At 36.4% G+C, this 13,874-nt stretch overlaps 1 protein-coding gene across 1 annotated transcript in view; it reads right to left on the bottom strand.

Annotated features, from left to right (window-relative positions):
• Window positions 1-668: 668 nt before the first annotated feature.
• PCSK1 (proprotein convertase subtilisin/kexin type 1) overlaps window positions 669-13,874 on the bottom strand; it is a 30,162-nt gene continuing 16,956 nt past the window's right edge. The window contains exons 8-14 of the mRNA XM_072359529.1: window positions 12,964-13,176; window positions 11,697-11,797; window positions 10,484-10,717; window positions 8,989-9,146; window positions 7,889-8,022; window positions 5,996-6,157; window positions 669-4,078 (exon numbers count right to left, since the gene is read on the bottom strand). Of these exons, the coding sequence (XP_072215630.1) occupies window positions 3,716-4,078; window positions 5,996-6,157; window positions 7,889-8,022; window positions 8,989-9,146; window positions 10,484-10,717; window positions 11,697-11,797; window positions 12,964-13,176 (1,365 nt within the window). The 3' untranslated portion in view covers window positions 669-3,715. The remainder of the gene's footprint in view (window positions 4,079-5,995; window positions 6,158-7,888; window positions 8,023-8,988; window positions 9,147-10,483; window positions 10,718-11,696; window positions 11,798-12,963; window positions 13,177-13,874) is intronic.

Consider the following 13,874-nt stretch of genomic DNA (forward strand, 5'->3'; position numbering starts at 1 on the left):
AAGCTGAGAATTACTGCAAATGCCCCACAGCTGGCAAAGCTTTTGAAAGCCAAAACTTATTCCTCTCCATGCAGAGCTTGCCCCAGCACAATGTCCTCACATAAAGGTCTTTGGTGGAGAAAACTGCACCTATCTGGGCATTAGCACAGAGCTGTCAGGGCCAGGAAGCAGCATCCTCTGAAGAACAGGTCTCTACTGCTTCTCTATATGATTGATAGTATGTTAAGGGCTTTTTTCTTACTGTGTTGAAATGTGTGTAGCGAGAAAACAAATACACCTTTTATTGTTGAGAAAAAGAAGATGTAAATTTAATTTGACTCCATGACCAATTCTTCTGTACTATTTCATTTTAGTGCTTGTGACACATCTATATGTGAAACATGCAGAATTTTGTCTTTCTGGCGCATGTGAATGAGCACTTCTGCCACCGCCATCAAGCAGCGATCCTCACTCCAGTCACAGACGTGAAAGGTGCAGCGTTTCTCGTTATGGAGAAATCCTCTGCAGCATTCTTACTCAAGTAAGGACACACTTTCTGCACCCAACTCATTATTACTTCTAATACCAATGCTTTCAACTCTAAACTGTATTTCCTTGTCATTTTAAGTCAGTGGTTTGATGTGACCTTTTTGTTTTCTTTACAAATGTTAAGACCACACACTCTGAGCTCTGCTAACACACTGTATTATGCTACTATTAGACAACTTTTAACATCACATCACATACATATTGCAGTTGCTGTTGGAACATGCCTTTTAAAAAATACCTTTATTGGATGAAATTGTCTCTTCCCCAAGAAAAATCTGGTTCTTCAATATAATTTATTATGCCTTTTAAAATTCTGTCTGTTCAATAAAATCTTTGCTACAATATAAATGCCTGTAAAGAAAATATAATTTAAAATTCTGAGAGAAAACATTTTTTTTTTTCCTTCGACATTTTTTTCACAAAACCCACACAGGCACCAAGGAAAGACTAACAATAAAAATAATTTACTCCCATACAACCTAGTCTGGGTTGGAAACATTCAAAAGTGAGACTTCAAAGTTGTCCTCTGATGAAACTTTGGCTACAACATAGGAATCTATCTCAATACAAAGGAGAGTCCTGTGTTTTCCACCCGTTTAAATCTGAAAACTTTGTTTTTTTTATAAAGAACTGATTTGAGTGTCTGTGGTACTTTCCTCACTTTAACATACTTAATTGACAACTGGCTAAAATCACTGCTTTCTGATAGCCTCTGCACAGGGTCAAAAGTGGTCCATTATCACCAAATGGGATTATAATTGTAGTCATTGCACTCCCAGTTCTGACTACTGAATCTTAGTAGGTACAAGTTAGTGCTCTCACTAACTCCTCCAGAAGCAGCAATTAGAAATTTTAACATTCTGCTTGTTCAGTAGTTACGTATCACCAGAAAGCTTGTGTTTTAAAGGGACAACATAAAAAAGCTCTCATTGCAAACAATTAGCTTTTTTTCACTTCTCCTTCCATTCAAATGTCTTAGTAGAGAGTAAGCAACATCAGTGTAAGAGACATTTACTTTTGCAGTTGTTGTCTTTGAAGTATGGATAGAAATATGGAAGAATTCTTCAAATCAACTAAGCTACATCTATCTAAAGCTAGCAAAAACACAGACTGAGCCACAGGTAGACATGAAACCACTAAAATCATAGCAAAGGTTTTTACATCTTAAGTTCACTAAGATAATTTTCAAAGTTACCTTTAAGCAGTGATTACAGAATTTAGTGTGAAATCTGAAAAATCTCTATCCAAACAGACGAAATATGAACACAATGTTAAACTCCTCTTTTAGAGACACTTGGATCATTTTAAGAAACAGACAATAAAGGAGGAACACATTTTTCTAGAATGTTTGGAAAATACTTCCAGTCTACATTTCTACAGCAGACAACAGAGAGAGAAAAAGTAAAACCTAGTCAGCACTTGTTTGGATTATCTTTAGCACTGCAACAAGACACTAGGAGCTTTCATTTCCTTGTAGTAGATTTCTGAGCATCCAGCACTGCACTGTTTGTTGGTGGGTTTTTGTTTGTTTGTTGGTGTTTGTTTGTTTAAATTATGAACTGCAAAATATTATTTCTGTCATCATTCTGACTTTAAAGAAGTACAGGTGGAAAACGTGTCTAATATGCTGCCATTCATACCATTCTACTGTATATGATAGCACATATAATTTTTTCCACTTTGGAAAGGTTACTAGGTCTTTCTGACCAATCTGCTTCTCCCTTCACTACTTGCAATTATACTCCGAAGGAGCCTCACCACTATGTATTTTCCTTTATTATCTTTTCATTTTTATTTTCCTATCACTGCTGCAGGTAGGCAGCAGGCTGTCCTTGCTGCTGACACTGCTTTGTTCCCTACTCCTGCACATTCTTCTTCCTTTCCTCTCTCTCCTCCACATCCCATTCTGTAGTTCCCTCTATTTATGACTCCCTTCTTCTGGTTTTTGTTTTTGTGGTTTTTTGTTGTTTGTTTTTTTTTTTCAATTACATCTCCCTCCATTCATTTTGCCTTAACTTCCTAGATATTTGGGAGGTGCTTTAATTCACTGGACACTTCTTTTTAAATGGACTTTGATGGTACAGTGTTCCTTTCTATATCACTATGATCACAGGTTAAGGATGGGACAAAACGATCCCAGCTTTGTTGTCCTGGCTGCTGCGGATGTAGACATCTCAGGAGGCATTTATGTTACTTAACTTTAGAAATCTGACAGAAGCTCCAAAGGCAGGAGGCTGGTTCTTCAAAGTTCACGTAGTCAATAAAAATAGATAGGTACTCCATATCATGTAATTCTGAACCAGTGCAAAATCTAGTCAAGTGCTCTTAAGTGCTATCTGTCTTCATTAGCTACATACAGCCTAGAAAAACTAAGCTCATAATTCAGGCACTTCATTTAGGCAGTTTAAGTTAGGTGGTGAGAATCCCCATGGTCTGGAATGCATTGTTTGGAGCTCTTTTATGTTAGAATATGACTGTCTCTAGTCTAAACCATTAATAACTTCAGTGATGCTCCAATTCAATTCCAGTTTCCCAACTGCTCCTTTACAGGAGTACAGAAGGGTAAGAGTGCATTGTTGTTCAGAAATAAAATAAAATAAAATAAAATAAAATAAAATAAAATAAAATAAAATAAAATAAAATAAAATAAAATAAAATAAAATAAAATAAAATAAAATACTATGAGGGAAGAGGTACTTGCTGCAGGTGTTAAATCTACAGTAAATGCCAAATATAAGAAAGACTGCACTACTCATTACAAATACAGAGATGAGAGTATCTCCCCATAGCTTCGGCAGTTGCGTTCAAAACTGCTTGGCAATTCAGGTTGTGAATCCTACTGCAGGCTAAGGGAGTAGGGTGGAAGAATAAGTAACATGAAAATTGTTTAAAATAGAGCATTAGTATTTTCAAGGGAATACTGCTGCATTTCATGCCTGAGGGGGCAAATCTACTCTGATGGTAATGAAGAAAGTCTGTGAAAAAAAGCTATTACTAAAAAGCATCAGCTTACTGCCTTATCCTCCCACATTTGTTTTTTCCTTCCTTGATGTTTGTGTTAAATACGAAGCAATCAAAGCAGCAATCACACAACTAGAGCATACAATAGAGTTCTGAAGAAAAACCCAAAAAACTGGAGGTGGGGTGGGAGAATGAATATTTCCAACTCAGTGTCATATTCTATAGTTTAGTTTCCTTCATTTATAATATCAACCAAGGCTTGCAGCAGTCTGTCATCTCTATGCTTGTATGGTTTGGCATTGTAAAAAAGATCAACATAGTCGCTGTACAGACTTTCTTCTGAGTCTTTTAGCTGTGAGGGCTTGTTTAATTTTTCGAGGGCTTGATAGAAGTGTTCATATGGAATACTCAGCTTCTCACTTGCAGTCTTCTTTGGCAGTCGCTTCTGAGCCATCTGTCTGCTAAAAGCACTTTGCAGTAAATGCAGCATAGCCTCTGATGGGAACTTATCTTCTGCTTTGTTACTGCTGCTACTGATATCTTGCGTTACTTTGTTTTTTTCACTCAAGTTCTCCTGTGTGGTGCGGTCCTGGAAAGCAGATCAGCATAAAAGTGGTTAAGCATCAATACAAAACTGGATTAAGATTTGCTCTATTAGTAATTTTCACGTACATGTGTGTAGATGCTATTTTTGTCAGTTAGGAGCCACTAACATCTAGAAAAAAACTAAATCACTACATGTTAAAAAGGACTATCAAAAGGACTTTATTGCATAAAGAATCAAATCTCCCTACAGGTTATGAAGTTGCTCAGATCCCACAGTGGAAGGATGCGACTTGTAATTTTACAGTGACATTTTTCTCAGTCTCAAAAATACGCCTGGCTGTGCTGTGGGAGACATTTCCATGGCTATTCATCTGGAGGAAGTACACATCGTGGTGATAGAGACTCCAAATGTGCTACATACCCTTGTGGAAAGGATTGAACTAATGCTTCCATGTTATCTGCTCCACAGATGTTCTCACCTGAGAAGACAGTGAACTTTGGCTAATCTGAGGCCATGACATGTACCTTAGTAAATTCTAGAAGAATAGTGCTAAGTACAGATGTAAAGAGAAATCAGTGATGCAGTCTCATTTGAACACTGTTTCCTTTGCCTCAAATGCTGTAGTATGAGGCTGCATGTTTTTATACTGAAAGATTCACTTCATCTTGAGCTGATTTTTATACGTTTCCACCAAGTTTCTCCTACAAAACTACTCGAATCCAGTTGTATTTTTTTCCAATTTTGTTTTACTTTATTTTATTTTGTCTGCCACACTATGGACACTTAATTTTATGTATTTAAAGTCCATCAATCTTCTTTGTAACCTCACTGAAGAAGTTTAATCTCTTTATACATTATGTACATTCTAATTACTTAAAGGGGAGATGAATAGATGGGATGTAATAAATTAAGTATTCAGAAGACATTGACATAATCACTGGTACAAGGACTACTTCAAAAATAACACCTCTTCTATGAAGTTTGCCCACTACATCAGAGGCAGTTTGAAGACTATGGAGCATGTTGCCAGTCTTGTTTGAACTGTGTACCACATCCACTGTACAGTCTTGATATGGTGCCTTCTGACTTGCACTTCTTTTGGCTGATGTAAGATGGACTGTGTGAGCAACACATTACAAGCAACAATGCTGTCATAGCAGCTGTGAAACAGTGGTTCACTTCTGCTGATGCAGATTTTAATGAGCTCTTGTTTATCATTGGCAAAAAATGCACACCTATTGGTGGTGACTGTGTTGAAAAATAGTGTTTTGTAGCAGAGAATGTGCTCCATCAAACAGTGTTATTTTAGTCTTTGTATCTGTTATCATTTCCTCTGAAATAAGAGAAGGCACTACTTTCAGAGTATTGTGATCATTTGCATCCAGAAACCCACTGCTATTCTCAGAAGCCTCAAATACATTTATTTTCCATAAGAACTCTGTCTCAAAGTTAAGAAGGGGTGAAAAAGGAGCTGGCAGCTCATTGACTGAACTGTCTGAACTGTCCTGACTTTTGCGATATATTATATAACAAACGTGCTTCAAAACTCCCTAAAGACATATCAGCAGATTCTTCTGGGATTCAACACTCATTCTAACTAGAATTACAAAAATTGTGCATTCCTCCCTCCTGTACCATTCAATTGCATACGCTGTTGAGTTCAAATCTTTAGTATCAGCATCCTCTTTCCATACTAAAACTGTTAGGTGTTAGTCTAAAAAAATCCTCAAGACTAATAAAAGTATCAGTCGTTGACATGCTGACAAAATTGCAATGCTTGCACAACTCACAAACAATCTGTAGCAAGAGGAAATAAATGTAGAATATGTTTTTCCTCTACAAAAAAAACCCAAATCAAACAAACAAACAAACAAACAAAACAAAACAAACCAAAACAAAACACTTTAATTTTCTTACGAATTTGAAAATGCATAAAAAAAAGAATTAATGAGACACTACCTCTACAAGGTCTGTCATCTTCTCCACTCCTCTTCTGTCATTTTGTACCGCATTGTAAGATGTGTATACACGTGGCTGTTTCATATGCTCAGGCTGGGTATCAGTGCCATGCAAAATCAATTTCCAATTTACAATCCTTCCTTCATTTTGTATTCTTTTGGACTAAAGGACAAGACAGCATTAGCATAGGTTCTCAGAACGTAAGAGGAATAGACAGATCATAAAGCAGTGAGAATTCACTAAAATAAAATAATGACTCTTCCAACATATAAATTTAGACCATTGTTTGTAAGCCCCAAAAGACTGACACGTTGGGGACAGAACTTATCAGAAAGTGGGATAAGCATCAATGGAATTTCATAACAATACTAAAGTTACTGAATCAGTACTTTGTATCATTAATGTTAGTTCACTAAGTCACCAAAATGGCAATTTTCTTTAAAAAGTTGGCTACAAAATGTTTGGAATAACATTCTGCAGTGATGTACGACAGTGTTCTGAATGACAGCTTATAGAAACAAGAAACAAACGCTTTGTACATTAGTTTTGACTGATCTTTAAAAAGCAGAGAGACAAGTACAGAAAACAATTACATTTTATTTTTCCAAAGCTTCTTTCAGAATTTTTCTTGTTTATTTAGTGGATGAGCAGAGCCACTGAAGCTCCTCTTCATTATAGAAAGTTTATACCAAAGTTTATATATGAAAGTTATATGACAACACAATTATCAGTAACTGCATGATGATCCGTTATTCCAATTAGTCATTAATGGGAAAACCTATTTCTGGAACCACAAAACTCTAAGCACATTATTTATTGTGGACAAAAGTTCACTGTACTGTAGGTTTCAGGAACCCGTTGCAATTGGAAAATGAGAGAGAATCAAAAACAAAATGGCCTTCTTAGGATTCTTCTAGAAAAATGCATTATTTTAGTTACAAAGAGCAGGACATCTGTAACCATGGGTTTATCCATAAGCCTACAGTATTAACACTATCCAGTTGTCAATAATATTTACTTCTACTGCCTTGTCCATCTGTTCAGTGTTAAACCCATATTTACAATTTGAGGCCAATAAGGGTTGGAGACTCAGTGTCTGATAGGAAGCATTCAGTTTCTTGCATGATCTGATCCCTAAGGACAAGCTGATTAACAGACAGTTTCAATGAAATTCTCCAGAGATGAGTGAGCTCTTACTCTTACTTTGAAAAGAATGATTTTTCAGCTGCCTATCAAACATCTCTCTTCTGGTGTCTCACTGTTGCAGTTCATATTCCCACATGGTTTTAATAAACTTACTTATTTTATATCTGTAGATTTCTTGGCTTTAGTCATTATAGGCATTTCAGAAGTCATTACTCTTGAGAAAGAGGTTAGGGGGAAGATATATAACAGAATAGCTCCCTAAGGTCACCAGAAATTCATTAACTCAGAAGGTTTTGAGTTAATGACAATTATGTCTGTGTACCAAGAAGAGACTAGGTATATCTTGTGTGCTTTTCTGAACAAAAGAACTAATTTGCAGTTAATCATATGCAAATTTGATTACATACTTAACACCATGAATCACAGAAAATTATATGAAGAAGTGATTTCTTTCGGTGACATATAATGTGAGAAAAACTGGCATAAAAATTTCTTTTGACAGGTACATGTCAATGAAATGAGTATAGTGCATTGCATTCATGTGAGAACAAGAAAATCTGACTGTCTTTTTTTCTCTGGCTCTGAAGAACCTTTAATCTTTAATCCAAGGGATGCTTTGTTTAAATGAACTCTTGTTACAGCTTGCTTAATGCACACTCAGTATTCAACATATTTGGTAGTGGTTGTGATATGGTTAGTGATGTGTTAGCTTTCAAACTTAGCTGGTCAGCATGCAGACATACTTACCACATCAGTAATCCTTAACACCCAAGTGCCTGTTGGATTCTCTCCCCATGTGTGCACAGACATGAAATCCCAGTTCTTAAAGCCATTGGGAGATTTATCTCTCTCTCTCTCAGCCAGTAAGACAGTGCTGGTCCCTGTGTTAGTGCAAGATCAACAGTAGAGACTGTTCATATGTTTCCCCTTCAATTTTTACACTGTTTGCTTGCAAGCTATGTAATGTAAAGGTAACCTGAAAAAAACACTATTCAGCAGTGGCTTGGAGAGTGTGGAATGTGCTATTTCTGACTACTGGTTACTTCAACAAATGAGCTTATGCCGTATGCACCAAGGCCTCACCCTGAATTTATCATTATATATTTTTTGGTGAGTGAATATAAACCATTACAGTTTGGAACTCCAAAAGGGTGAAATGTATTTGTATTGTTATTCTGTTACAAAAATGCTGTGCTTCACAAAACAATTCTGCAGCAGAAGAGATTCTGTGAATTACTAGAATAGCCTGATATTTAAATTCTTTTGTTTTCTTTTGTTTTTGAATAATATCAGCTGAAGATATTAAAGATCATACTTTCAACGAAGTTGTTTATACTCATTCTCCTTTATTTTTCTTCCTCTCGTGATGTTATTTCAATGTACCACAAGGATAGCTTGCCATATTGTAGTACCTTTTGTACAGTCGTACTAAGGTGTCAAACAAAGACATACTGGTGTTTTTTTTTACATACACCAGTGGGGAGACACTCTTAGGTGAAATCTAGGGAGCCAGATTTCCTCAGTTTTCCATCAAGCCATTAAATCACAGTAAGGTTGATAAGTATTATTAAACTATAATTTGATACCACCAGGGGCTCTCAATTTTTACAGGTCCTGTTGCTTGAAGGCAACATACTAGAAATAGTGCCTTCATCTCTAAAGCATGATTTACACTCATCTTCTTGCAAAAATAAGCCAGAACAGAAGAATGAAAAAGGGATTCAGATAACCAGTTCCTTTATTTCCTGGATGCTTTGTTCTCACACTCCTCTCTTCACTGTGACTAGATTTGTGTAATTATGTATTTTTAATCCACAAAGAACATGCAGGTAGTTTCTAATGCATACCTGACGGAGACACCAGAGTGACGTGAAGATCTCCTCTCCGGGAGTATTCAATTGTTGCTTCAAGCTGCACATGCTCCAGAGATGCAATTGAGTTCTCTTGACCCTCGCAGGCTTTTGTGGGAATTTCAATGATGACCTCCTCATTTGCTCTTAATAATCTGGCAAAATTACAGAAGTTTTATTTACAGAAATATTTGATTCTGAATTCATATGTGAAGTGTAGGGGATGAATTTAGTGGTCGTTCCAGAATGGGGGCACAGCATAAGCCAGTGTTCTGCAACCCACCCTGGATAACTGAATTTCTCTCAGCACTTTGCTGTCCCACAGAAACTATAAAAATAAGTCTCTGCAGTCAGATACACCACATAATTTAATCAGACCTAGACATAGTTGCCTCACTGAAACATCCAAACAGTTCACATGGAGTTAAACACTGCAGGAACCTTAGCGCTTTTAAACTTTTGTAGTTAATGCCTTCTCTAGAATAAAAGCCTTATTTATCCTGCACATTCTCAGAGCACTATGTGCAGCATTCTCTGCACAATTTCCATTACTAGTAATGAGAATGTGGTAGCCAAATCTCCAAAGAAATAATTCAGAAGTCAGAATATTGGATCTTTGTCTTATAATGTAACAAAGAGGACTGAAATAAAAATACATGAACAGCAAAGACAACATACATCAGTACTAGATCAACACTCTGAGGAAGGGAGAGGCCTCATAAAAACAAATTGATAGTAAAATAACATAAATAGTAAGGTTACCAAGCAGTGACAATCCAAAACACTGCAATCCATTTCTACAGAGAGATTTTTAGTGCACTCACAATATAATTTCTATCTTTGAAATACCGTATTTATTCCATAGAACAAACTTACATATGAACAGGTAGAAAAAAAGAAAGCTCTTATTGATTAACCAGGTTACTGACTTCTGATATAACCTACCTGTACATTGAGCTCAGTTGAGGCATACTGTGCTGCAGTCATTAGTGATTATGGCTTGTAACTCTTTTCAGTAGACCCTAGAGACACTTATGTTTCATAAGAGCAGTGCTGTAGATGGGACTAAAGCTAAGTACATCACCCTGGTTTCAACACACATTATGCATGTCACATGAGAAGAGTTGCTAAGACTGATTACAGATGTTCCTTTTTAAAACTGCAAAATTTGGTATCTTTTTCTTCATCCACTAATTGTAGTCTAAACACTCTCATTTGATCAGGTTTGGTCTCATAGCATTATTCACCTACACATGGATCACACAGTGATCTTAGTCTATGTGAGGACTCACACTAATTATTTTAATTAGTTTCACACTAAAAAATAGCAAACAAACAAATGTTGCTTTCCTATCCCTGGGGAATGCAGCTGGGCAAGACCAAATGAATCAAGAGAGACATCTTAATTTCAATTTGTTTTAGAGCAATCTGTGTGCAATACTATCTTTCACACTTTACCAAGACACAAGCCTAACTACTGCTAACATCTTACCTTGGTTCAAAGCTTTTGTCTTTGACAATACACTCTCTCTTTTCTGGTACACCTTTCCATCTTCTGGGATCAGCTAAATCTACCAATGCATTTGCATTGAGTAGTCCAAATCCAAATCGGCTGTTCACCATTAGTCCTGCCCCATTCTTCTTCCATCCTGGATTGCCAGCCAGAGGATCATATTCTGAGGTCCACACTACCAAGTGCTGCATATCCCTCCACGTTAGATTTGGGCTGTTGAGAAAATGATCCTGGTTAATTGTTTTGGTACTAACTATTGCTTTTCTCTTAGTTATTATTTTCCAATATAAAGTTTTTGAAATGTACCTAGTACTGAATTATTTAAAAAAAAAAAAAAAAAAAAAAAAAAAGACAGTGAATGCTTATTCTGACAATACTTTGGGTAGACAAGATTTCTACATAAATTGAGAACTGGTTATCTAGAAAGATTAGACTCCAATCACTCCAAACCCCTTAGGCATTTAAATTTATCCAGCAAAATCAGTATTTCCCACCAGTCTTTATAGAAGCTGGGTATGAATATTCACTGGGCATTTGATTCTATCTATCTGTGATTACACTGCAATCATTAAAATATGGTCCTAGCTTACATCATCAAAGGAGTATGCAATAGAATATGGAGCCAAACAAGTACTATTCAAGTGCTAAGCCTACACCTTAACACGTGAAGTGAAAAGGCCATTGCCTTTCTTGTCCTGTCCTATTCTTTACCCCCACCTCCAAGTCATACTATCTAACTATCAGGCCTGCACGGTCTGAACATATCTGTTCTCTGCCTGCTTTGAAAATCGAGCTTGTGTACCTACAATTATATGTCTCATCACTGCCAGGAAAGATTCTGCACATTGATTAAACACTTCACTCATACTCCTGCATTCTATCATCTTCAAATTATGTTCTCTTAACAGAAGTACAGCCTCACTGCCTTTAAGTGCTGCAGATTGACTCAGTAAACAATTATCACCAATACACTAAATGGACTAAAATTCCTTGGTCATTACATGTTACTTATGTAGGTTCCGATTTGCTGACAGGTGTTGGGGCAGAAAGCTGTTTAGTTTTGTCATCAGGTTGAGCAAGACTGACTGACAAAAAGAGGAGCTGCAATGTGATATGGTTTAGTTTTGAAATAGGCAGTGTTTGTGGGAAGACAGTAGGGAACCATTTCAGCTGTAATTTTGTGACATCTTACTTTGCTTCCAGAGCAAGAGCAAAAATTCCTGCTGCCAATGGTGCAGATGCAGAGGTCCCAGTGTGAGTCTCTGTACATTCATTGTGAAGATCAGCACTTGTCTTACAAAAAAACAACAAAAAACAGCATAAGTAAACAGTTGTAAATACTGTCATACCCACACTCAGAAATGTAACCACGTATTTTTCATTTGGTGTGTATTTATACGTTTTTTACCAGCAAAAGGAGGGATGTTTAAATTGGTTCATGTTTCATTCTACAATTTTTACTTCAACTGTATTTTTTGTATCAAAATGGTTTGTGTTAGAACAAAATACTCCCACACTGAACATATTTTTTTATTCTAAAGTTTCACAATAAGTGTTTCAGGCTTACTGGTGAATCATGAAAACAGATCATTGTGTTGGGCCTAGAACATTTAAAATTACTGCTTGCTAGAAAATTACTCATAGGATTAGTATTAGTGTTCTGCTCCCTCTTCAGCAGAAGAACTATAATTTGCAATGAAACACGTGCTTTATTTGGCAATTAAATACCAAACTCATCTGCCCATGAATCTCTAGAAACAGAAAGGGGGAACATTGAGACCTTTACAACTCCTGTCTGAAGAGTAATCTCTTAGGAAGTATCAGTTCCTCAGCTAATTTGCAATGACATTGCTTTAATCTCCATCCATATCATTCATTCTAAAATTACCATCAACTAGAGCTGAAAAAAAATCATAGGTTCTTCAGCATTATTTTATCACAGCAAATTTCTTTAGTACAAGTTACTTCTTGCACAGTTGATGAAGGTACAGGCCAATTTGTTCACTTACTGGGTACCATTTATAGGTCTGCAAGCACCACTGTTGCTGTCATTAGCAGGAACTGAGGGGCTAAAAGCCTTACAGAAAGTGTTAGAGTGAGAACATGTACAGAGGCACTATATCATATGGGCACAAGTTCTTTTCGCATATTCTCTAAGTCTCTCTTTATGATGAATGGAACCACCTTCATGCAGAGACCACTGTCACACTCAAATGTCAGAAGATTTCAGCATGCTAATTTAAATGCAACAATCAGCCAATGTTTTACAGTAGAAGATGTTTGGGAATGCAAACATATTTTTGGACTACAAACCCCCTACTGTCTAAAAATGAAATCGCTAACCATGTAAAGCACATGAAAAGCAAGCAGAAGAAACAAAGCATGTAAGAACTCTAATTCGTTAGTTACACATATAAAACATTTTTATGTTTGTTCTGAATCTGGTAAAAATAACCTACAATTCTTTGGTCAGTATAATCCCCACTGCTGTATGCTGTGGCCAGAGTTGAAGAGCACTTCTCTGCATACCAGGGAGAAAGGCCTTGCTGAGAAGCACTGCTAATGGAGATAGTGTAGATACTATCAGTGTAACCATCACAATCACAGTTGTCACCCTGACGACCTCCATTCCCTGAAGCCCACACAAAAATGGAGCCTTTTCCATTTCGGCCCTAGAGGAAATGAAAGGTTATAAAAAAGATTTCAGTCATCACAGTACATTCTTAACAACTCCTCTTGTCTCTAACACGAGACCCTAACACATCTAACATTTTCAGGTAGAAATGCACAATCTTCTATAAATATCATAGAAAACATAGAAAAAAAAGGCTACTTGAGGTATTTTATGTCAGATCCTATAGTACATCATTAATTTGTCTGTGTCTTTTAGTTTGACTACTCTATGTTTAGTGTCCAGGGACAATAATTTTCCTCAAAATAGGCATTAATGTTAAAAACAGATCAGTGGGTAACTTTTTCCCACTTGACTGTGTATAGTGTTGAACATTTGTAGGAAAAACACTTTTTTTTTTCCTTTCCTGTTTCCTTTTTCACTTTTCCTTTTCTCTTTCATTTTCCCTTTCACTTTTCCGTTTCCCCTCCCCTTCTCTCCTTTCCTCTCCCCTCCTATTTTCCTTTCCTTTTTCCTTTCCCTTCCCTTTTCTTTCCTCCCCTTTCCTCCCCCTTCCCCTTTATAGTTCATCAGGAGTTATTTCACTTGCACTTGAATTGTGGGTAACCAATGAAAATGATATACATAATCTGACTCTTCCAACAATTTATTTTATTTTATTTTATTTTATTTTATTTTATTTTATTTTATTTTATTTTATTTTATTTTATTTTATAATGAAGTCCTTCATTGTTAGCA

The sequence above is a fragment of the Excalfactoria chinensis genome, chromosome Z (assembly GCF_039878825.1).
Source record: "Excalfactoria chinensis isolate bCotChi1 chromosome Z, bCotChi1.hap2, whole genome shotgun sequence".
NCBI lineage: Eukaryota > Metazoa > Chordata > Aves > Galliformes > Phasianidae > Excalfactoria > Excalfactoria chinensis.